We start from the raw sequence: 23,899 nt of genomic DNA on the forward strand, positions 1-23,899 counted from the left end.
TATGTAAAATATATGGGTATGTGTGTATTAATATATACATGTGTATGTGTGTTTGTGTGTGGGTAGGCTATGTATAGTACTGTATATGAATGCATGTATGTGTATGTACTGTACTGTATGTATGTGTGTATTTATATAAATTTATATTTGTGTACGTACGTATGTCCTATATATATATATGTTCATATTTGGCAATTATTGACATTGTTTTTCCTCTCGTTGATACAATGAACTAATGAAAAAAAAACTTGACTCGAAAAAATAATAATAAAGAATTTCAGCATGTGATAAATACTGTGAAAAAACTGCATTTATTTTCTGGTCTGCAGTACTGCTGTGACTTGCCATGAACCTAACTGCTCCTATAAGTGCAATGATGATATTTAAGCAGAGCAATTGTGCTGTCTTGGCCTTTTACGAGTGGTGCATCAGCTTGGACCTTGGCACACAGGTTATTATCATTTAAAAGCTAACCAAACCCCCATTCTGTGAGCAATAGGCATTTGCCTGTCTGGCCAGTGGGGACTGTGTAGGCGGCCTTAACCTGTCTGCTGGATGGATGCTGCATTCCCACACAGTTAAAGTGTCCGCTGTGCATTTTGGCATGAACTAGTATTTGGCTGTTTGCCTGCATTGCTAATATCAGTGAATCCTCGCATACACAGAGCAACAGTTTGCATTGGCCACGACACAGCATGGACACTTATTTACTGAATATTAATTTTAGCACATAACACATGAGTACATTTTTTTGTTTGTTTTTAAGGCGAGACATGGCAGGCAAAACATTTTTTTCAAGCACTGGTCAATTTTTTAGATGTTTGTCTATTTTGCTTGCATACCATGTCTTCTTTTATACTAGTATAAATAAAAGGTCCCAAATGTAAATGTAGACGAAACCTTGTCCAAAATCTTTCTGTAAAATCATTGGACACTAATGTGTTGGCAGAATGAAATATAGATTATACATCTTTTATCTTTTTCCAGCATCCAGATTGGTTTTGTTTTTTAAGAGATGCTAATTCACACATAATCAGTTCGACCTTGCCACATTTGAGATCAGAGCTGTGTGTCAGTGTATCTTTCTTTGAATCCTTTTTGCATATATTTTGACTATTCATTATTATACTATTGCATTATTCTTTGATTCTAAATCTCATTATTCCTTCTTAACTTTCTAGTAATTGGCTTTCTTCAGTTCTCTTGTCAACTCCCAAAGATAAAAAAATGAACCAGTTGACTTTTGAAGAAGCAATGTACGGCTTTGTTTTCCAGAACAATTGCCGGAATAATAAGGGAGCTAATGACGCCGCCATCCAATAACACTAACTCAAGGGGACACCCAGCTGCATTTTTCAGAGGATGATATACACTTTTATTGCGCGCCACATAATTGCTGCCGAGATGATGCACAGAAAAAAAATCTTCTTCTATGGCCAGAGGGCACTTATTTTTAGTGCCTTGTAGCAGCGTTTCCATTAATAATGGAAGGACTGCGTAATGTAGAATGGATAGCCAATCATGTAAAACAATTAGGAACCAATCTGTAGAGTTCCTACAGTATAGCCCTTGATGAAAAACGCACTGTCTGAGTGAGAATGAGTGTGAAACAAAGTGAGACACTGTTTAATAAAGCCCTGCACGTCTGCAATGATACTATGACAACTTTCTCTTAACACTTGGTTGGTTCAATAATGACTTCAATTATTAGCATTTTACTGAATATAGCCCAGATTTGGCTTACAATTTGGTGAAGAGTGTGCCAAAATGAACTAAACACAGTCAGGAAGAGATAAGAATAAAATAATTGGGCATCTGATGAGAAAAGTTTGTAAAATTCTGTAACACTCTTGAATTTATCGTCATTTCTAACTTCCTCATATGACCAGTATTGCATTTCTTGACTTAATCCAACATCATCTCAGTTTTAAATTTTTCCAAATCATTAAGTCCTACATTATACCCTGCAGTATGCTTATGCTAATTTTTAAACATGATTTTCGTGTATATCATACTGCTCAGCTAATGGGGCGCGCCTATAGGTGCTATTAATACATAATCACATGAGTGAACAGTGTTAGAAGAATATTCATAACAAGGTTCTGGCTGTTTTAACCAATTTACTGCTGCACAAACTACAGGCCTAACAGTATGAGCTGGTTGTATGTTGCTGAATATGTATAAGCAGTCAATTGCTTTGCATTACTATATTTATTTTGAAGATAATTTTTTGCCATTTTCAAGCTTTGTTAGATAGTACAGGGTTGAAATGGGGAGACAGAGAGAGAGGGAGAGGGGGGTTGACCTGCAGTAAAGGTCCACGGGTCGGATTTGAACCCGCGACCAGTGCAACGACTCTGAGCCAATATGGTACGCGCTCTATCCACTACGCCACCAGAGCGCCCCGCATTACTCTTTAATAACACCTTTTATTGTGTGTTTTTGCTGCAAAGTCTGCATATACGTTCATATTTCCCTTGTGGCACAATTTAGTCAGGACTTGATATTCCCTGAATCCTCGTTTACTACCTGTGCTGTATGGACAAATATTGTATTTAAACTTCCTCACAAGTTTGAAAGAAGAAAAAGTGATTGTGTATCATACCGCACTGTTATCAACTTCACAAAATGCAGCTTTTGAAAATCGTTGAAGATACCGTTGACTGTAATGCGACTCTTGGCCGAACTGTTAACCAATAACGATTGTATCCAGATGAAAAATGACATAGTTAAATAGTGCGATTAAAATAACATCGCCCAAGTTGACAATGCGTGGTATCAAATCAATACAATACATTGCTTGTAGGGGTTCCAAGTATCTGTCCCATTATCAAATTGAGACTATGAGGGATATTTGTGTGCATGACGTCTGCATGTGGAGAGGTAATTCTTCACTCCCGTTTTCCCGCTAAGTGCTTAGGCAGATTGTAAAATCAATACAGCCAAAACACACACACACACACACACACACACACACACACACACACACACACACACACACACACACACACACACACACACACACACACACACACACACACACACACACACACACACACACACACACACACACACACACACACACACACACACACACACACACACACACACACAGCTATTGTCTCCCACCTCTCTTTCTTCAGCAGTTCCTGGCTGATGTGGACCAGCTGCCCTGATGCATCATGGGACTTCTTGGTCATGGACTCGAGGTCGGCCTCCACGCGGACGTTCTCCTTGGCCAGGGCTTCAGCTCTCTTCTCCCCCGAGCGAACCTTACCTTCCAGCACTGACGTGAGAGAAAGAAGATGCAAGATTTAGCTTTGTATTTAGCATTCATAACATTATCACATACTCTTTCTTAGTTTGTTTTATCCTATTTTGAATCTTATAATTTTTTTAAACTGATTTTTTTCGTATTAATCTTATTTGCTTATTTTATCTAAACATACATTACAAGCAATAATGTAGCTTTAAGTAATAGTTATAACACACTGAAAGGACTTGTGCCTGCATGCTTTATGTTACTGCATTTGGATGCCTTCATAAGGTTTTCAAAGTGAATATTATGTAAATTAATATTAAATATTTTAAAAGGTGCAAGAACTGTGAAGAGAAATAAATATCCACACTATCGAAAGAGATGGAGATCAAAGACCCTTTCCTAATGATTTTCAAATATATACGATGAGAGAGACAAAATCCACAGTCCTGCTTCTGTGTAAAAGAAAAATATTCCAAAGTTCATCTGAAGTTAATATGAGGCTTCAGCAGAGTTAGCTGAGTAAAGAGGGGAAAGTAAAAAGCATGTCAGGAAGGCAGTCGCAAAATTTGACAATATGTATAAAAAAATAATACTAATAAAATAAAATAAGATAATAATAATAAAATAAAAGTCTTATCAAAACATTCAAATTTCATTCTATAAAAATACCAGTCACATAGTAGAATAGTGCAATGGAAAACTACTCTTTACTCTGTTTTTAAAATGATTTCCCTATTCTTCAAAGTGTGTCAATTTGATTAAAATAAAAAAAAACATGACGTGTGCTTTTGAGTTTCCCCTTTTGATGTGGAACTTTTTAAAGTTTTCCAAAAGAGACAGCCAGTGAACAGCTTTCTCAGCGGTGCTCTGAGAATGTAACTGTAAAAGATGAAGACATTTCACCACGCTCTGAACTCTGCGTGACTGCAGTCAAGTGGAGCCTGCAGTGACTCACGACACATTCAGGCCAGGGCCACGGCACAATGCTGATAAGACTAACACTAATGAAGGCCATTATCTCTCTGTGATACAGATAATGACTTTATATATTGAGAAATATGCTATACTTTTCTCCAAATTAGCTGACAGAAGGGTAAATGCTTTAGCCCAATCGCAAACGTACCCTTGTTTTAACTTTGTGAGAAAAATATTACCCAATTAAATCCCACTATAGGCTAAAAAAATATATTTTAATAACGCTGTTTTTGTGTGTGAAAAGACATGATCTGTCAGATTCAAATATTTTGATATTTAAAAAAAAAAGGCTTTGTAACTGCTTGTGAACTTGACATTTACCTCCGATCTGGGACTTGAGGCCTTCAACCTGTGAAGTCAGAGTCGAAACCTCTTTTTCCCTTTTCAACAGCTTCTCCATTGTTTCTGAGGAAATAAACAAAAACAACAGTAAGAGAACTGATACAGGCTCTGGGGCTAATGTGAGAAAGGCTGTAAGTTACATACAGTATTATCTCCTTATGTTACTGAAGGCATCTGTCACTTAGCAGGATATTATAAAACCTTAAGGGGATATCTGGTGGACAGATCTCTGTTTGGGCAGTGATTTATATGGTGCTTTTCAGCCATTTTAGACTAAATGTCGTCTCACTACATTATTTCTCATTACAGTCGTTTACATTTTAGTGGACCTAATTTAGTTTCCCTTAAAGAAATTGTCTTTGCCAATTAATATGATCCATCTTACTTGTTTTATCTGAACAGTCAAAGGAAGAAGAAAAAAAATCCTGTTTTAAAGTATTATTAAAACAAAATGGACGTTGATACCTTCAATATTCTGTTTTAGCTTCATCTTCTCATCCGAAATGTCATTATCTTCTATCACCTGAAAAAGGATAAAATTGTTTAGATGGTTGAAAATTAAAGGTGGAGTCAGTGATTCTGGAGAACGCTTGTTGTTAAAGGGTAGCGAATCGTGACGAGATATTCACCGATTTTGACAAAAGGGGATTTTGACTACAAGCATTCTCCAGAATCGCTGACTCCACCTTTTAATTCAAAAGCAAGTACAATATATCAATCAGTGCAGCATCTTATCACTCACATTGGCGTCCCGTGAGGTGTAGCGGTCGGCCTGGATGGCCTGCAGCTGGTTGGCCGTCACCCTCAGATTCTCCTCTAGTTTCTGGATCTCCTCCTGGCTGTCGGCCTGGGCCTTCTGTAAAGCCTGGTGGTACACAGTAAGTTCACCAGAGTTAAATATGCACTGTGTCAAAGTGCATTAATCCTTTCTGAGTTATTACAACAGCTGGAGTAGAATGCCCCTTAGTATTGGTTAAAAACTTCTGGAGTTAAAAGATTAGGTGTAAAAAGTGCTGTGCAATGCCCCGCCCACCCCATTCTCATTTCAAAACCAACCTGAATGTTTTCAACGCCATTCTATTTTCTTATTTTTTTACAATGTTTAGAGTTGATTTAACACCATTTCTGAGTGGGACGAAATACACTTGTGGTGTTATATTTCACTCTATTGCTGTTACTTTAAAACTTAAAACTTAAAATGGGGGGGAGGGAGGGGGGGCGGAGTTAGAGCGTCCCCCCAATAGAGGCTCAGTCCTCGTCACAGCGGACCCGGGTTCGAATTCGAACCGTAGTCAGTCTCTACAACCATTTCATCTCTGTCTCTCCGCACTGTCAATAACAAGCATGAAGAATTCCAACACAAAAGAAAATAAATGTACCATGTAGTCGCTCATCTTCTTGTCGGACAGCTCCAGTCTGTCCCTCAGCTCCTCTGTGTTTCTGTCCCGCTCTGTCAGAAGCTTCTCTGTCTCCGCTAGCCTCTGCTCTGCCTGCTGCAGCTTATCAGTCGCCTCCTCAATGGCCAATTTGCTGCTTTTGGCCACTACCTAAAGTAGAACAAATCAAATGAAAATCAAATCAGTTTTATTGATATAGCCCAATCAAAAATAGACATTTGCCTCAGTGGGCGTCACAGTCCGTACACAATATGACACCCCCTGCCCCTAGAGACTTAACTCGATAGAGCAAAAAAATAAACTTTTAACAGGGGAAAAAATTGATAAGTGAAAGAGTAAGGGGTCCCTCTGAGTGCGTGCGTGCGTATGTGTGTGTGTGTGAGAAAGGGATCCTCTCCCAGGGTGGAACGACATAAAATAGATGTCACGTGTTACAGAACAGAAAAATCACAGAGCAGCACAACCATTGACAAATGATTTACATTGCAGATACTTAAATATATCTAGTGTGGACGCAGTAGGACTTCAGATTACCTCTGTTCTCCACGCCTGGTTGCCGTCGGCGAGCTGCTCTTTAGCCTCTTGGAGACGTGAGCAAAGGTCTTCGCGTTCCTTGGACAAAATGGCGGCTTCGATCTGATGCTTGGCCTTGAGGTTCTCTGTCTCTAGATGATGCTCCATCTTCAGACCCTCCAGAGTGGCTCTCAGCTCCTGGATGTCCTGCCCAGGGCCCGCTGGTGTTTCTGGGTTACTGCTCAACGTGGCCTTCAGCTCCTCCAAGGAGCGCTGGTGGTCGCTCACTAAAGAGTCATATTTAGCCTGCAGAATGGAGGTGAGTGTTAATATATTCTACTGGTTGGACTCAAATGGCCTGAAAGGAAATTTGGTTTAAAGTTAACACTGTTGTTCTTGTTATCCTTGCTTTGTTTGCCTTTGGTCGAAGTGGAGGTTTTAAGTTATTTCTTTTCCATTCTGCTTAGAGCAACATTTTGTGGGGAACACACTGATGCCCCATAATCCCCATAAGATATTTCAGCATGGGCTCGGTCAAATTTGAAAAGATTATATCCGCCTTAAAAAAAATTCAGTGTGTAATATTGGAGAATCAAGTGTTGAGGTGAAGATGTATTAACGACCCACCCCCACTACGAATAAAAACACATAAGGCTGTTTAGTTGATCTATTCTGTGCAATTGTAGAAACATGGCCACGCTCCTATGTAGATATAAAAGGCTCATTCTAAGGTAATAAAAAACTTATTTTCAACTAAACTTTACCTTTTAAACCTTACTTCAACATGGATACCTTCAAAACTATGTAACTCTCAGAGCTCCACTGCTCCCAACCTCCTTCTGAAGTTCCCTACATATCATATTAAAAAGCCCCCAGCAGAATACCTTCCAGGAGTCCATCATCTCCATGTGTTCCTTGGTGACCTGTTGGATCTTCTGCTTCATATCAGTGATGTCCTGGTCCTTGGTCTCCACCAGAGCCTTCAGCTTGTCTATCTCCTGCTGGTTAGCCTCCGTCTCCTGCTCGTACTTCTCCCTGAGCTCGCTGCTCTCCTTGTAGTGTTCGCGGCCGGCCGACGCCAGCTGTTGGCGCAGTATGAGTGTCTCTGGCTGTGTGTGGGACCCCGGGGTGGTAGCCTCACCGTTGTGGGGTTGGTCCTGCTGTGAGCTCGTGTCTGATCCTGTGAGTTGAGCCTGGAGGTTCTCTACCTCGCTCCTCCTCAGTCTGAGCTCCTCTTCAAGCTGCACGATGCGGCTCTGCTCCTCCACTGTGGTTTGCTGATGAAAGAAAAAAAAATAACATCCGTCAAGTTTGTCCCTAAAGGTTTACCATACAGCTTTTCCCTAAGAACGACTCCATTCACAGTTACAGGTGGATAACCCGCGGCAACAGAATGATGATGTCGTTCCAAAGAAAAAGCTTGACACTGACCTCAGGAAAAAAGCAAAAAGCAAATCAAAGAGAGAAACGACTTGAAGGTCGTTGCAAAAGAATCGGAGGAGGCGGTGAAGTGCATTCCAGCGATTATGCAGTTACAAACGGACTACATTATGTATGTGGACAGTGACATATTGTGTGAACGTTTTGGCTCCTGGCTGTACTATGTTAGATAATTTATCTTGGGGATAGTTCATACACAGTGTTCCATTAATATATGATACATGGAAAATATCATAGCAAGAAATGTATGCGTGTGGAAATAAAAAATTAACCTGGCAACATATAGTACGTACACTTCTAAGCTGCATTCATAGATGTATGTCTACATGAACAAGCTGAGAACAAAACCTCTCACATTGTATCATGTTAATAAGTTATCATGGCTAACGAACATCTAGAATTGAATCCCTTCTTAGTTCTAAAATCTGGTTCTTTAACGGCTTAACACATGACTATGTTCACAAAGCTAGTTGCTAACACTGTCTGGCTGTATGGTGTTTGGTTTGTAGAGTACATTAGGTTTATCAGAGGAAACAGCTGTCTGCTTCCCTGGCTGGAATACCAAAACAATGACATAATTGGCACGAAAAGCCTTTGTTGAGATTAGGGGATTACACAAAGTAATGTAGTATATTGTGAAATCGAAAATATGAATTAGTGTGGCTTTAAGTTTTCTTCACTTATCGCTATATTCATTTATATAATATTTCTCATGCATTTTAGTAACAACTTTTTCTGCTAGGCCAACACTATACTATACTTTTTATTTTTTGAGGAGTGCCATCAAAGTACTGGCTTTCTTGGGGGGGTGGGTGGGGCGGGGGGGTGGTTTGCATTTCACAGAAGATCAAAAAGTGTCAAACAAACCATTTGATGATAACGCTGCCATCATCATCTTAAAGTTGACAGTCCATACCTAAATGTTAAAGTCAATGTATAATTTCTATCCAAAGTAATTTTTTAAAGAAGTATCAAGCCGAAGTATCAATGTGTCACTGTCCAAATATTTGTGCAGCTCAACTGTATGTGTGCAAAGAAGTGAGAGATGAGAGGAGGAGAGCACAGCCATTTTCTGATATATCTAGAAGCAGGCAAAGCAAACATTATACAGCCGACACTCTGTGACAAACACACACACACACACACACACACACACACACAAACACACACACACAAACATCCTCCGCACACTTTTTTATCCAATTAAAACAGGAAAAACAAATTAGATAAAGAAAAGAAAGGGCCTGCTGCACAGTGCACAGAAGTTCATTTCAACCATCTGGGAATAAGAATCTACGAGAGCTCTAAAGAGATATACGAGTTGATTGGTATCAAAGACGCTTGCCTGAATAGCATTCAAATTACAGCACAACACACAGGAGTGAAGAGAGTAAAAAGTCTATGCAAGGTTAATGTCCTCGACGGCATCTGAAGTCGATTTGAAGTCAAAAGAATTGAGATATATATATAAGGTAGGTAGCGAGTCGGCAGCCGATCAAAGCCAAAAAACAAGATCAAATCGGGTTGTTTTTTCTTCACCTTAGTTCTCTTACCCAACCTCAAGGAAACTGCATCGTGAGTGCCTCTTCCCTGTTGGTTAGAAGCACACCTTACTGTATATGGGAAGCCAGTGTTTCATAGTGTTTTAATTGTCTTTTGAAGGTGTCAGGAGTCAGCCAGTCTGGAGAATTTGCTACCTGCCAATACTGTGTGCATGCTGAAAAAAATCTGTTGTTAATACACAGCCTAGGCTCTGTAAACTGGTATGTAGACATAGGGTATGTAAACAAAGGGGGCCCACCATAGCTAGCAACATGCCCATTTACAGATCCTAGGCTGTGTGTGCACACTGGTTCATGAGAGATTCACTGATTTTAACAAAGAGTGATTTTGACAGCCTGCATTCTCCAGAATTGCTGAATACACCTTTAAGGCCTGCAAATTGGTGGTAGGGGTTGATTGGTGACACTATGGCGTATCATTGAAGAGGCGTTCTCCGTGCAGTGCTGCTTGTCCAAGTGGTGTAAACTGTAAAGGACGTCCTCTACGACACCATAATAATTTGTCTTGAAACATTAATTTAAGAATCAGTCTTGATGACCCCCTCCCCATTAACAATTCAGCAATTTTCAATTACATCACTGCTCGAAAAAAGGTTAACATTAAGCTCAAAGTAATTCATCCACTACGACCTTCAGAGCTTAAATCTAAGTAGGTCATGTCAAATGGAACATCTTGGCATTTCAAAGTGCAGCTGGCAACCGATCCGAAAAAAATAAAAATTTTAAATGAAAGATAAATCAAATTTTTTTTTAAAGAAAATGTACACCAGCTACTGCAACAGAAGACATGGGAAAAGCTGAAGCAGCTGACATGTTTGTGAATGTCTGAGAGAAGCTTTTGGGTCGATAGCAACACGCTTTGATTCATGATATGATGAAGGGATGAAGGACTGAGCAGGTGAAGGCTGTTTATGACTTTGTTGGACTGGTTATGCATGGTCTACCCAGATAGCGTACATGCCAAAATATTTCATATCTATAGCTATAGACATTCTGTATATTCTAAAAGTTAAGACTATTTATATTTTCTGTGATTCTTTAGAATGCTTGTTGTCAAAATCACTTTTTGTCAAAATGAGTGAAAATCTCCTCACTTTGTACTTTGTGTGGGCTGAAAAAAATCACTGATTTTGACAAAAAAAAATATTTTGTCAAGAAACTTTCTACAGAATCACTGTGATCGTATTAAAAACTGCAAAAACGTACTTGTATGAGCCCTGATTTTAAGAATGAATATTATTCATATGCCTTCAGACACCAGAGTCAGGTGGAGTTATGACTTTAACCAGTGAAGCTTGTGAGTTATGCCACTATCAACAAAGAAGCAAACAATACCACACAAGACAAGGCTACAGGCAGGGGGCTCGTGCTTTCTTTTTTCTTTTCTTTTCTTTACCCTCTTTTTCTCTAAGTCTTTCTTGAGCGTCTCTGCTCTCGACTTTTCGAGGAGCAGACTCTGCTCAAGCTGACGGATATGGGCATGTTCCAATTTCGTCTGAGTCTACAGGAGGAGAGAAAGAGAGAGAAAGGAGGAATAAAAAGAGTGATAGAAAAGTAGAAGAAAAAGTAGAATAGAAAAAAAATACTCAAGGGAGAGAGAGAGAGAGAGACCCGTACAGATCAACATACGATGAGATTGAGAGGGCAGCTGTGCAGACAGACAGCAGGTCTGAAACACTGAAGAATCTGAGATCAATAGATCCTTTGAGGAGGCTGGGGACTGTACTGTCCAGGCACCTGTAGCCTTGAAAGCCCTTGATGAATGAAATACAGTGCCCACTTACTGTACAAGGTATTACGGTAAAATTACATTGTAAAGAGGAGAAAGTTAAGAAAATTCAAATGTTCAAGGGAACTGTCTGCACTAGATTTTTTTGAGTTTTGAAGCCAACCTAAACTTGTTTATGTAAAGATGCTCTCTGACCTATTAAAACTTATACCAGTTGTCTACTTATAGTTTGGTATAAAAATAAAAAAGATGGCATCTAAAACATTTCAAAATACTCCAGTCACCATACTGTGTTATTATAAATGTGTTTATCTGTGAATATGTTGAGAGGAAAAGTTCAGGGACACACAAGAGCATTTTCAAAAGTGAAAAAACTTCCTTAACCTTATATGCAAGCTCTTTTCTCAGTGGAAGTACAGGAGAAAGGACAGGTAGTAGTAAGTGTACCTCATCTAATGGGTTTTTTAAGAGTTTTTCTGCATGGCTAAGAAATTGGGCACAAGTCACACACTCGTTGAAGTAAGCCACTTATTCACGGTTGTCAAATCCTCAACATTTTTCACCCCCAAAAAAATATGCTGCGACTGAAAGCTCTCCTTTTACATTAAATATTTGTAGTGCCAGCGTAACCCAAGAAGCGTAGCGGGCTGTCACTCGAGTGGGTTCAAGTGCAGATCACTTCATTCCTCAGTTCAACTTATTTCAAATGTTGGGACACGCTCTCACATCAACATCAACATTTATCTTCTAAAACATTATATCAGGGGGCAAACTATTAACAGATAAACAAGATATTAGTACATGGAAAAACATACAGTCCATTATTACACATACAGTTGATAGGAATTAATAAATACATATAAATAAATACCTCCAGGTCTCCTTTGGTGATGCATTCCTCCTCTACTCTGAACTGCAGGTCCTCCACTTTCCTGTAAAGAGTGTTAGATTAACAGCACTAATAAGTATGTGTGCTGTGCTGTGTGCAAACTTGGTTACATACATATTTATGTACAAGTATTTTTCTTAACCTCACATTAAACACTGTCCAATTTGTTATGACAGGAAACTTAACTGTTGGCAGAACCTTAAAGGAACAGTCCAACATTTTGGGAGACAGGCTTATTTACTTAACTCACAAGTGTTTGATGGTAAGATTGATATCATGTTCATGTTTCATTCATAAATATGCAGCAGGAGCAAAGCAATGTTAGCTTGTCATACAAATTGGAACTGATTATTATTATTTGTTTAACCTATCAACAACTCTAAAACTGTTAACACTGTGCGACTTATTTCTTCACAATGGCTCCCACTCATTTCTAGTATAAATAATAGATTATAAATAATATTACCTTTTCTCTTCTTCGAGCTGATTGGTCACTTCCAGCTTATCCTTCTGTGTGCTAGCCAACATGTTCTTGAGCTGATGCAGGTTGCTGTCATTCTCTGCTACAATCTGTTGACAATACGAAGAAAATAGGTTTATAGGAAATACTGATTTACTGAATACTGAACTACTAATACATACTTAAAGGTGGAGTCAGTGATTCTGGAGAAGGCTTGTTGGCAAAATCACTTTTGGTCAAAATCAGTGAATATCTCCTCACGATCTGCTACGTGTACATAACTAACGTGTACATACTGTGTGTGCGCTGAAAAAAAAATGTATACACAGACTAGGCTCTATAAACGGGCATATAGGAAGGGCCCCCTTTGTTTACATACCTGTTTACAGAATCTAGGCTGAATACCAACACCAGATTTCTTTTCCAGGCAGTACAAACAGGTAGTGAATGCATCGTGAGGATATATTAACTGATTTTGACAAAAAAGTGATTTTGACAACAAGTGTTCTCCAGAATCGCTGACTCCACCTTTAAAGCATTTGCAAATGGCCTCTATTCAGCCATCATTCCCTGATTGATTGATTGATTGATTTAATTTGACTATTTGATATAAAATATGAACAGCACTCTGTGTCATACATTAAAATACATAAAGGCCTCAACAGATAGTTAAGGCCTTGTGTGTGTATGTTACCTGTACGTGCTGCACCTTCAATGAGGTGAACTCCTTCTCCACCTCACAGATATGACTGGTGGCCTTTGCCATCTCGGCTCTCTCCTGGTCTCTCTCTGCCAGCAGCTGCTCTATGTGCTGCTGCTTCTCCTTTAAGGCTTCCTGCAGAGCCGTGGTGCCAGAGATCTTACGGGCGTAACGCGACGATGTCTCCGTTAGCTGCAAATGGAAATAAAATAGAATGGAAAGGGTTATATAAGAAAATGTGGAGAGAAAATAATGAGGTCGAACGATCACAGTTTAGATGGACTTTCTAAACAGACACACACTTCGAAATATCTATTTTTTTTTTTTTTTTTTTAACATATTTTTTAATTTTTTTAAATACTATTTGATGATAAAAACAATGTAACGTGGTGACGTCTCTGTCAAATGGGAAAGGATAGAACCAAGAAGATATAAGTGAGAGAAATGTTGAGAGAAAATAATGAGGTCCAAAGATGACATATTAGATGGACTTTCTAAAGATTTTAGACAAGTTAGCCCGAATATATATACTGTATATATTTATTTTTTTGAATGATAAAAAAAAATGTAATGCAAAGGATATAATAAAATGTGAAGAGAAAATAATGAGGCCGAACGATGACGGATTAGACTGAATGTATAAAGATTTTACACCAGTTAAACAGTTTATACGATCACTCCATGATTAAAATATCTATTTTTTGACATATCATAAGTATTTGATGATCCCGCAAAAACAGCTTTTCTTTAATATTAAACAGGCTTTGCTTTTTTTAATGATCTCTTTATTCACTATTATGACAAAACATGCAGCTAAAACTACAGTAGTCCCATGACATGCAATCATGCATAATGCTTGCTTTTATGGAACACTAGATTCATTTCATTTATCATAGAAAGAAATTAAAAGCTTGTAATCTCCTAGCAAAACAGGGCTGCTGTCACGAGACATGAAAAATAACAAAAACCCTTTTGTAGGAGTAGCTTTTCCTGTGGTATAAATAGTGTATGGCAAGGGTTCAGTCCTAGTCGATGCAACACTGTCTTTGACCACTAGAGTGTGCTCTGTGAAAGGATACCTTCCTAACTTTTTAGATCAGTTGAATTCAGTAGCCTTTGTTTGTTTTTATAACAATAATACAGAGAATTAAAAAAATTCAACCAGTCTAACCACCTTTTTTGGTGATAAATTACTTTACTTAACATGAACAGTTCACAAATAACCCTAAATTGGATTTTCATTTGTCCTTGTCTGCAGCACTTCTGGGACAGAAACTTTAAAAAACACAGCTAAAATAATGAGAAGTTTCAACATAATAGCAAACACATTGTTACTGGATGTTGCAAAGGTCACGCATTCTCTCTTTTGTGTGGGCAGTGGGCAACTTTTATATACTTCAGCAAGAACAGCAAGCGAGTCATTTATACTTTTATGAATGTTATTAATATTTTACTGCCAGTACTTTTCACAGAAACAGAGTGAGGTTTTGAACTGGGGCAAACTAAAGACCTTTAGGACTGATGAGAGTATTTTGCGCAGCGTGATCAGCTTGATAATTCAGTGCTGTCTAACTCCACTACAGTGCCAACAATTAGGCAGAGTAAAGGGGAGGGTCCTCTATCCACCATTTGGCTTGAAACCAGAAGCGGAAATCAATGTGAGATACCCTGATGTGCTCGTTTATTAAGGTTTGTTGCCAACCATAAAAGACAGTGCGTCAGTTACGAGCTTGTCTTTTGAATGCACGTCTTCAGATTTGTCAGGGAAGGACGAAAATGCAAAATCAGTGAATCGGAGCCGCAAGCTACACGGACGAAAATAAAAATGCAAATGATAAAGTACTGAGCAGATAAAGGAGTGTTTCAATGGTTTTAATACAATGAAGCCATTCTTGTTCTTCCCGCTGTTTGAATCGGTGGAGTCAGACATTTTACATTTATCTGTACAGATAGCTCTCAACAGCGTAACATTACAGCATCACCACTACGGCCAAACCCTTTCGGCACACAACACTAAAGGCTCATTTATGCTCTACGTTACATACGCATACGGATAAGGATGGAGCCTTCTGTCCGTACTCTGCGTACATTACGTCCGTAATTCTGCACGTATCTTGCAAGCTTGCGGATGCGTACCACACGGACAGAACGGAGCATTACTACCGAAGATCACGGGGGGCGCATAGCCAACAGTTCACTTTCACTTACTGTACATTTGTTTACAAACACAAACGAAAGACATAATACTTTAGAAAATGTCTTAACTTTTGAGGAGAGGTTTTTATGAGTTGGTACAAAATGACATACACATTTATCTATCTATGAAGTTACACGGCCGGGGCACAGAGACATACAACTAAAAACAGAGCAGCATGAGCGGGGATCGCACGGGGAAGAATGTCAGCTAGACAGCAGGCTGACGGCAGCAATAGAGAAGTGATGTCCTCACAGACCCCCGCTGTCTATAATACAGCCTCTAGTTTAGCCTCTTCCATCGCTACGGTAGTAGGCCTATATCGCTAAAGCTGTTTCTTCCATGGACCTATTATAAACTATTTATTCCTTGATTCGACTGTTTGACTCTTCTTCTTCCTATTTGAGTAACTTTTTACTCTGAGCGGCGCTGCTGCCCACTAATGGTTGATTTGTTAAATGTCGATTCCAACATAAAGGACGCATGGAAGTATGAGGGCATTGACGGATATAACGTTGTAAACGTACGTCTCTATTTACGCACGGAATTGGAGCATAACTGAGCCTTAACTCTGCACTCCCTCAGGTTGATGGCTACCGTAAATACTAGAATAGAGGCGTCAATTAAATTTAACCTAACACTTACCAGTCCGGCTCTGCTCGGTCGCCCCCCAACAGAGGAGGCCACAGAGCTGACTGAGCTGATGGATGAGCTGCTGGGACTGTGGGCCAGACTGGACACCCCCATGGCCATACGCTTACTCTTCTTAGCCTTGGCCGGGCTGGTGGAGGGGAACCCGATCCGGATCACCTTGTGCACCGGAGCGAACAGACCAAACTTCTGGAGACACTGGAAGTATCTAAAGGAAGGGAAAGATGGAAGGAGAGTTTAACATGGATTCAATGTGAACATAGTCATTTACAGAGACCTTGTGTGTTCATTTGAGGCATTTAAGAAGGTTAAAAGGTAGAGTCAGCGATTCTGGAGAATGCTGAAAATCAGTGAATATCTCCTCACCATAAAACAACTGTGTGTGTGTGTGTGTGGAAAAATGTAAACAAATGGGTCCCACCGTAGCTAGCAACAAGCCTGTTTACAGAACTAAGGCTGTGTATTAACACCAGCATTTACACAGTACGTTCAGGTATGGATATTCACTGATTTTGACAACAAACATTCTGCAGTAACGCTGACTCCACCTTCAATTGTAGGTCTGTAAAAAGGTTAATTGGGTCGTTTTATTAACATTTCTAATCATGGAAATACAATTCTGAAGGTTTTTACTTGTAGGAAATAATGATCCTCTTTAGCCATCTGGAGACATTTCAGCTTCAAACCTGGGGCAGATTTGCCTTAGAGGCTTTGCCCTGCTGCCTCTCTAATTAAAATGGCCAATAATTAAAATCACCTATTACACTGTAACACTAAGCCTAGTGTGACATGGAGGCAGAGTCAGATTCATCATAACAGAGCAAGAAACCTTGTTAAAATAGCCATTATGTTACATGCACAAGATTGTACACAAAGACAGTTATGACAAAAATCCATAGTTATAGACAATTAGTAATAGTATTCATATTGGGCAAATATTCAGATGATCGATTACGGTCTTGAGTCATCTATCATTTTTAAGCACAAATGATAATAAAATCGCTTCTAAACCATCCAAGATTTGAGGATCTTCTGCTTTTCTTTGTAATATATATGAGAGTAAAATGATGATATTTCAGATTTTTACTGTTGGACAGACAAAACAACTAGGTATGGGAAATGTTGTTGGCCATTGTTCGCAATTTTTCAACATGTTATAGAAAAAACTGTTTAGTGATTAATAGTAATAACTTCCTCTGGGCTTCTTGCCTCTCTGCACACTGTACTTTCTGTTATTCTAATGTATTTTTGTATACAGAAGAGGCAATACACTTTGGAACCCTAAACCGTATCATAAACTGAATTATAATTGGAGAGAAGGTTATAAACAAGACCAAATCTTATACAAATAAATGTGTGCTTCTGTATCTGGACTGGAAAATGTGTCAGTGAGAGAGTGGCCTACTTACAACACTTTTTTCTCTCTCTTTTTTTTCCCCTTTTGGCTGAAGGCTTTCAAGTTCAGGCAATTCTCCAAAATGTCTGTGACCATATTTCACCCATTTTCTAAGCAGTTTTTTTTTTAAATGGAGGGAGAGGAATGTGCTGTGGTAAGGGAAATAAATGTCTCTGGATTCTGTGTGAGGATGAGAAAATGCTAATTGTACGTATGATAAATGTGATAAATATGAGGCATAAAAATGGTGCCCAGGCAATTGGTGCAGAGCAGCTCTGGGCCGGAGGGTCGGTCCATTTAATTTAATGGACAAACACGTGAAAGAACAAAGAACAAACAAGCGAACAGATGGTGCCACACTCTTCCCCTCAGTTTCCTTCTAGGGTAAAAAGCACAGGAATTTGGGGGAGCTTGAACCATACATTCTGTGTGTGTGTGTGTGTGTGTGTGTGTGTGTGTGTGTGTGTGTGTGTGTGTGTGTGTGTGTGTGTGTGTGTGTGTGTGTGTGTGTGTGTGTGTGGTTCTGTGTGTATATACCTTGTACCAGCGACAGCACCGTCGTTCTTCCCAAGAGGCTCGTCCAGTTCCACTCCACACCATTCCCCCTTAGCGAAGTCTGTCTCTCCTATGTAGCGAATGACTCCCATCTTAGAGCCCCCCACCTACAACAGAGAGCAAACAGTTTAATGCATTTTATAATGATGGGTGGCTTAAAATACATTATGAGTTGTCCTTATTAACCTTTATACCCTATAATCAAACTGCATATGATGGTATAGTTGGAAAATAAAAACATGATTAAAGTAACAGGGCTACATTTTTGGGAAATATGTTAATTTGCCTTCGGGGAAGAAGAGTTAGATAATGAGATTAATACCACTCTAAAATAAGTATGGTAAACATGAAGCTGAAAGCCAGCAGTTGCTTAGCTTAGCACAAAGACTTGAAACAGATGGAAACAGCTAGCGTGTCTCTGACCAAAAGTTTCCAAATCTTTGCAGTTGCCACAAAAGCAACTGCTCCTAGCCAAGACAAAAAACAGTGTTTTTAAACGTTGGTTAATGAATAAAGTCTAATTGAAATTTCAAGACTGCATTTCCCATAACCCCCTTTGCTCCTGTAACACATAGAATGCTGCTAGTATTTACTACTCCTCAGGGCTGTGTGTGAGTTCACCTGGATGTTACAAAGGCAAATTGGTAATGTGTTCATTTGATGCCTTTCTAGGTTGAGTATTTTACCTCAATGACCAGCGCCATAGAAACAACTAAATTTAGCACTTTGCCTTTTAAGAGGGAACTGCTTGGTTTCAAATTTGGTTTTACTTAAATTATGTCAAAATAGACTGTGTGGTAAAACTGTAAAACAGATGTCAAAAATCCCAGCAGCAGTTAGCAGATTAGTGTATTGATGTTAGTACTCTAACATCAATACACTACAGCACAGTGGAAGCAACTGACAAAATAATGCATACACATGTTTTAAAGGCTACTGAGTCATTTGTAACTGTAGCCTACACGTCATCTCTTTCAACAAGGTTACGGGAAATAATGCAAACTCTATTTCAGAAGGCCAGTCGACTGCCCCCCGTTGAAAAACTTTCTGCTGCCACATGGTCACAAATCATTACTCTTAGCTTTCCTGCTTCTCAGTCAGGAAAGCTGGTTTCCTGTTTGGGAAAAGCGGTCTAAAGTTCACACACAAATACACACACACACACACACACACACACACACACACACACACACACACGCACACACACACACACACACACACATAAACACACATACACACACACACACACACACACACAACCACTTGGGTCAGTCGACATGCAAGACTGATAGTACACAGCTGCCGAATGTCTTTCACACATGGCGACCACATTTAGGAAAAAACTAAACCGCATCAACGTGTACAAACATCCCACTGGGCCCACAGTTTCCGGAAAGAGAAAAACTTCCATAATTCAATTAGACTTTCCTGATCATTTATTTAAATTACCTTCATGACATTTTATTCTAAAGTAAAGTTGAGCCCCATTCCTTTATTCAAACATTAATCAACCAGCCAATCACATTAGTTGTGTAGGGCTGGGACTTGGAGAATTATTTTCACGATTAATCAATGCAGATCAGTTTTCATCCAGAGCTCAATGTATTGTTTCTGCCAAAAAATAGATTAAGAATATGAACATTTGAAAAAAAAACGTCATAACTTGAGAAGCTGGAGCCAATTCATTTTGTCACTTTTTTTTCTTGAATGATTAGAAAATGGCTGACTCATCGATATATCATTAAGATCTATATTCTTTCGCACATCCGCAATTCAAAAATAAATAGGAATTAAATTAAAAAATACTTAAAATTCATTTAACATTTAACAAGCATGAGCTTCCAAAGAAAAATATTAATATAAAAAAGGTTCCATAGAGAAATACACACTGCAGTTAACAGCTGATGGAACTGAATTCGTAGACAAACCATAAAAAGGGCGTGGCATGTGAGTCAGCCTTTTTCTGAAAATGTATTCCTCTCCCCTTACCAAAACCACTAAGGCCAAAAGCAGGAAACATGGCAAGAAAAACACTGTGTTGGCACCGTGCAATACACTGAGATGGTCTGCTGTCAGCCTGTCTGTGTGATGTCACAGTAACTCAGTGTCAAAGGGCCAGCCGCCCTAAGAGAGAGCCAGTCAGCACAAGCCCTGTCTAGCCTCCTGTTATAACCAATCTCATCTAAAGGTTGTACTCAAGAGGTGGTCACGATAAAGGCTGAATCCCTACGTCAAGCATCGTATCGTTGTCTGTGAATGTCTATGTTAAAAATGCTACATAGAATATAAACTGCTAATGTAAGTGTCAGACTAAAAAACTACACAAAAGCAGATCAGTTATAGTCCGATTCGGCATTCACTAGGCCGTTGTTTTTTGCTTTCCACAACGTCATGTCTTTGTTGTTACTTGCATCTTGACCTTAGCATGTAGCTCAATGCATCACTGTGTCTCAGTACAAGGCTCACAAAGCTGCTAGCATGGCTCCTAACATTTGGTCCTGAAACTCATAAAATCATGTAGCAAAATAAAAGACTTACTATTTTTGTCAATATTGTGAATGGAAGTGAATGAGCATGTGATGAACCTTGGTTGGTTGGCTTTACATGGCTCACACTGAATCACATTTGCAATGGGATCCTTTTATTTGTCTTAGAGGTTGCAACATGATTCATTTAATACAATAATACAGACTCAATTAAGACCCAACTGATGCTACAACAAGCATGTTATTCTAGGGGTAAATGGCTACGGACTAGAATCCAAATAAAGAACCAGGCACATCACATGCAGCCCCACAGCCTCTGGTGAAACACTGAGCAGAGGAGTGGCTCCTTTGGGTCCTCTGTCAGACATCAAAGGGTGCAAAGACCAACAGAGACAGGAACCATGTGTTTAGCCTCAGAGGTTTCCTGTCTTTTGGAAAAACATTTCTGCAATCTATTTATTTTTTTAATATTCTGAGTTAAGATAAGATATTCTCTTGAGGCGATCTGTAGTTGGCTGCTTTTATAGTCAACCATACTTGGGTTTATGCCGGACGTTGATACATCTGAGTATATATAGTCTATGGGTCAAAGCCATTGAATGCTTATGGACGTCGCAGTGTTTTTTACGCTGTACAAGTGCTGCTTTATTTGAGTATTTTTAAAAGACTACACTCTTCAGGTTTTGCCACACACTGATTGATCCCTCACACGGAAAAGATTATGTCGACCAATCAACGGACTGCTGTGTCCTGGGTGTAGCTCCACCCTTTTGAGGAACCTTTGGGATAGCTTGGTACCCCAATGAAAGGGTGAAAAAAAGTGCAACGCGAATGCAATGCATGCCGAACCACACCAAACCAAACTCACCAAAAGCAGAGTGGAAACAAGGCTAAAGTTGCTTCCAGTTCCACAAAATCTCCTTCTAATATCACATAATACCATACCTAATGGATGAAAAATAGACTTTGCTTTGTGTCCACAGTGTGTAACCTGCGTTTTTTCACATTCTGTGCTCATTTCACAAAAAAAATTATCTCGGCGGTGTTGTATTTCCAACTGCAGAGGAGGGGCGTAAAGACGATTGGATGGCATGGCAGCACATCCCAAGCCCCCGCAGTAAGATAAGATAGATTACATGGCAGAGGCTTAGGAAATAGATGGATTCACTGATCAATGTGTCAGCAGCAGCAGCAGCATAGCGGTCTCTCTCTCTCTCTCTTCTCTCTTAAGTGCTGAAAGTAATCCGGAGTGATTTACAATATTGACCAGGAAGAAGGCTTCTGTATGTAGCTCTATGTACGGCTATGATGTAACCATCCCCTGTGTGTGCCCATCAGTTAATGGAAAGCAATGTGACCCAGGGACAGTGATTTAAGGCCGTGCACACAAACAGGGGTCAATGAGAAAATAAACTTAGAGAAGATTAAATTTTTTTGGTTTATTTTGATATATTAGTATGTGATCGCTGCAACATTTTGACCATATTTTGTTGTGGAAGTGAAGACCAAAAGATGGAAGTAAAATAGAGGATGGATGATTTCTACAAACGGAATAAGAAAAAGCAGATATTTCCCGTGGGAATCGGCCATGTATCACGTTACACTGTATGACTCCATCTTTACTGAGGGCTTCATATAACTGTATAGAATACAACTTAGATAATGTTATTGCTTTCAGGTACTATGGAATAGGTAATTATTCTATTATCTCATTTCAGTGCAAGATCTGCATGGGAAGTTTAATAACTTACATAGACATCTGCTTTATCACTTTCTTCAAGTCAATACCAGTCAATACCACTCTCTTGTCCTTTTGTTAATAAAAAGCTACTGAAGGAAACTTATAGCTTAGCTAAGGGACTAGCCTTGCCCCAACCCCCTGCAAATGTGCACAAGATAAGCACATCTAAACAATGATTTATCGACAAGAAGTATAAAAAAAAAAAAAAAAAAAAAAAAAAAAAAAAACTTATAATACAAATTTTGACAGGATTTCAAACCCCATCTTGGCACTTTAATACATTTCAATAACATTCCAACCACTGATCTATGCGGGAAAGTCCCGAGTGGGGAATCTCTTTCTTCCTTCCTGCTGGAACGGTTTCCATTCCAGGTAGTTTCACAAAGACCAAATATTTCCACAAACTCTTAGTATTCCCTCGCCCTCCTAAAGATATTTCAAATTCACAGACTATTCAACCGTACTCCACAAATTCTTGTTTGATATCCAAAATCACTGTCACCCTGCACAACATTTTTAACCATAATTTATTTATTCGCACTCCTTTTCGAAAAAACAAAAAACAAATCAGCAAGTGTTTGACGTTCATGTATCTAGTTATGCTTTCTATTTTGTGTAACATCATTATTTTCTCTAGGACAATTTCTGTTTTTCTTTTAGATGTTCAAAATAAAAATGTCAATCAATCAATCAAACACAGTGACTCACCAAAACTCGATCTCCGATGCGTAGATCCTTATCCCCGGCTTTCTTCACCGAGCCGCTGTCGGACATGTTGGATCCGGACTCGTTGCCTGTTCTTGCCGTGCTGTTGAGCAGACACTCTCTGAGAGGCATGATCAAGACCCTTTGACCAGAGGGGGCTCCATTACCATTACCTCCAAGCCCACCACCACCTCCTCCACCCTGGTTCTGGCTCTGTACTGAGAGCGATTCAGTGGACTGACTGTCGCTGCCCTCTCCCACCGGCTGTCTGTTGAGCTTGGAGGGCCGGGTGAAGATGCCCTGGAGAGGCTGGCACTCAAAGTAGCGCACGCCGCCCACCGAACCGTCGTTCTTGCCAACCAGGTCGTTGAGTATGACGCCCGCCCATTGGCCCGGGGCGAACTGGGTCTCCCCCAGGTAGGCGATGACACCCAGCTTCACCCCGTTGACCCACACCTGTTCTCCCATGTTGTAGTCCCCCAAAACATCGTCACCCTCCTCCGTCATTTTAGTGGGCGTGGTGGGCTTGAGTGGAATGTCTGGAGAAAAAGAGAGAGAAAAATTTACGTTAGATGCCATGTAGTAGGACAGGGAAAGTGTTTCTATTAAATGTAGAAGGTATGAATGAAATCTTTAATTAAATTATAAAAAAAAAGGAATAAGATAATAACAAAAGTAAAAAAAATATATAAATAACAAAATCAAAAGCTAATTTCAACATAATACACACTAGACCAGTTAGAAAAGGGAGAGCAAGAAGCCTGGGCTTGTCAAGTCCTACCCCCATTGTTCACCATAAACAAGTGCAAAATCCAATAAAATAAAATCAAGTAGCTACTGTAAAACTAGCAAGAAATGAAGTACACAACATGTTATCAACACTTCTTATTGCAATCCCATTC

At 39.4% G+C, this 23,899-nt stretch overlaps 1 protein-coding gene across 3 annotated transcripts in view; it reads right to left on the reverse strand.

The window, feature by feature from the left end:
* Window positions 1-23,899, reverse strand: part of clip2 (CAP-GLY domain containing linker protein 2) — a 36,328-nt gene that overhangs the window by 3,816 nt on the left and 8,613 nt on the right. For 2 of the 3 annotated variants that reach the window (XM_080041222.1, XM_080041221.1), the window contains exons 3-16: window positions 23,001-23,536; window positions 18,048-18,172; window positions 16,109-16,322; window positions 13,264-13,461; window positions 12,576-12,679; window positions 12,092-12,152; window positions 9,469-9,519; window positions 7,374-7,766; window positions 6,511-6,795; window positions 5,959-6,126; window positions 5,322-5,444; window positions 5,045-5,102; window positions 4,559-4,642; window positions 3,130-3,286 (exon numbers count right to left, since the gene is read on the reverse strand). In XM_080041222.1, coding sequence (XP_079897348.1) covers window positions 3,130-3,286; window positions 4,559-4,642; window positions 5,045-5,102; window positions 5,322-5,444; window positions 5,959-6,126; window positions 6,511-6,795; window positions 7,374-7,766; window positions 9,469-9,519; window positions 12,092-12,152; window positions 12,576-12,679; window positions 13,264-13,461; window positions 16,109-16,322; window positions 18,048-18,172; window positions 23,001-23,536 — 2,557 coding nt within the window. The remainder of the gene's footprint in view (window positions 1-3,129; window positions 3,287-4,558; window positions 4,643-5,044; window positions 5,103-5,321; window positions 5,445-5,958; window positions 6,127-6,510; window positions 6,796-7,373; window positions 7,767-9,468; window positions 9,520-12,091; window positions 12,153-12,575; window positions 12,680-13,263; window positions 13,462-16,108; window positions 16,323-18,047; window positions 18,173-23,000; window positions 23,537-23,899) is intronic. The other variant, XM_080041223.1, reaches the window with a different exon arrangement.

The sequence above is a fragment of the Ammodytes marinus genome (assembly GCF_949987685.1).
Source record: "Ammodytes marinus genome assembly, chromosome: 14".
Taxonomy (NCBI): Eukaryota; Metazoa; Chordata; class Actinopteri; order Uranoscopiformes; family Ammodytidae; genus Ammodytes; species Ammodytes marinus.